At 58.4% G+C, this 999-nt stretch overlaps 1 protein-coding gene across 1 annotated transcript; it reads right to left on the reverse strand.

Moving 5' to 3' along the window:
- Positions 1 to 98: 98 nt before the first annotated feature.
- Positions 99 to 781, reverse strand: EMH_0100430 (uncharacterized protein; the record flags this gene model as incomplete). Its single annotated transcript, XM_038022175.1, has 2 exons — positions 99 to 131; positions 230 to 781. 2 exons carry the CDS (start codon positions 779 to 781, stop codon positions 99 to 101), a joined length of 585 nt encoding a protein of 194 aa, XP_037878029.1.
- Between the last annotated feature and the right edge of the window lie 218 nt (positions 782 to 999).

Genomic DNA, 999 nt, shown 5'->3' on the forward strand with positions numbered 1-999 from the left:
GGCCCTCTCCTGTAACTACGTAGGCGCTCCCCAGCTGCTCGAACTCGGGACAGAGCCGATGGCAGGTGAACGTTGGTCTCTCTAGCTTCCATTCACCGTCAATACACTTCAGCCACGAGCCTTCCTGACCCCTTCCGGCAGCGAACCCGTCGGCGCATCTCACAAACAAAGCAGAGCCGTGGGCAACACCTTGAGTTGCATTGGTGACAGTTGCTTCTCCGAAATTTACCATTGGGGGGCTGTGCCCTGCTGATGCCTGTAACGAGCGAGGCGCCGCTCGGCTATTGAGGCTCCAGTCTGGCCCGGAGACGATATACGCTCCCTTTGGATACAGAGAAGCGTCAGGGCGACCCGCGCAGGTACGACGGCAGTCCAGGCCATCCTCAAGAACCCACTTCCCGTTGTCGCAGATGGCGCGGTCCGAGTCTGCCATGTGGCCTCGAGTTGGCAAGTAACCCGGGCTGCATGCAACCACTACCACCTCTGGGTCACCCTTATCTGACAGTTTTGGTCTCTCTAGGGCAGCATATTGTGGGCTGAGTGACGCAAAGGACGCCTCAGTGCAAGGTTCGGGGGGCAGCTGCAAGGGCAGCTCGTGAAGCCCTTCGTCACCCCTCTTTGGAGGCAACGGGCCGAGCCCTGCAGCAGGCGAAGTGATTTGCTCCTCTTGCAGTGAGTTCGGCACGAATTCCACTCCTAGTAGGCCGTTTTCCAGATCCAAATAGGCTGCGAGGGATACACGGCCCAGCTGTCGAAGAGCTGCTGCCTCCACGTCCTTCATCAAACTCTGAGGCGCCGACACACAAACACACAACATCTACTGGCAGTCGCCCTACGTAGGCAATCGGGCTGGTTGTCTGGGCTGTCTTTTCCACTGGTCTTCAGTGGCCTGCAGAACATGGACAGTGCCCTCTATTTAGGGATACAGGGATAGAGACGCAAGAAGGGTTGCGCTCACTGGTTGCCGTAGGAGCTGGGCAACTCTGACTGCGTGATCCC

Source organism: Eimeria mitis, genomic scaffold, assembly GCF_000499745.2.
Source record: "Eimeria mitis Houghton genomic scaffold, Emh_scaff11480, whole genome shotgun sequence".
NCBI lineage: Eukaryota > Apicomplexa > Conoidasida > Eucoccidiorida > Eimeriidae > Eimeria > Eimeria mitis.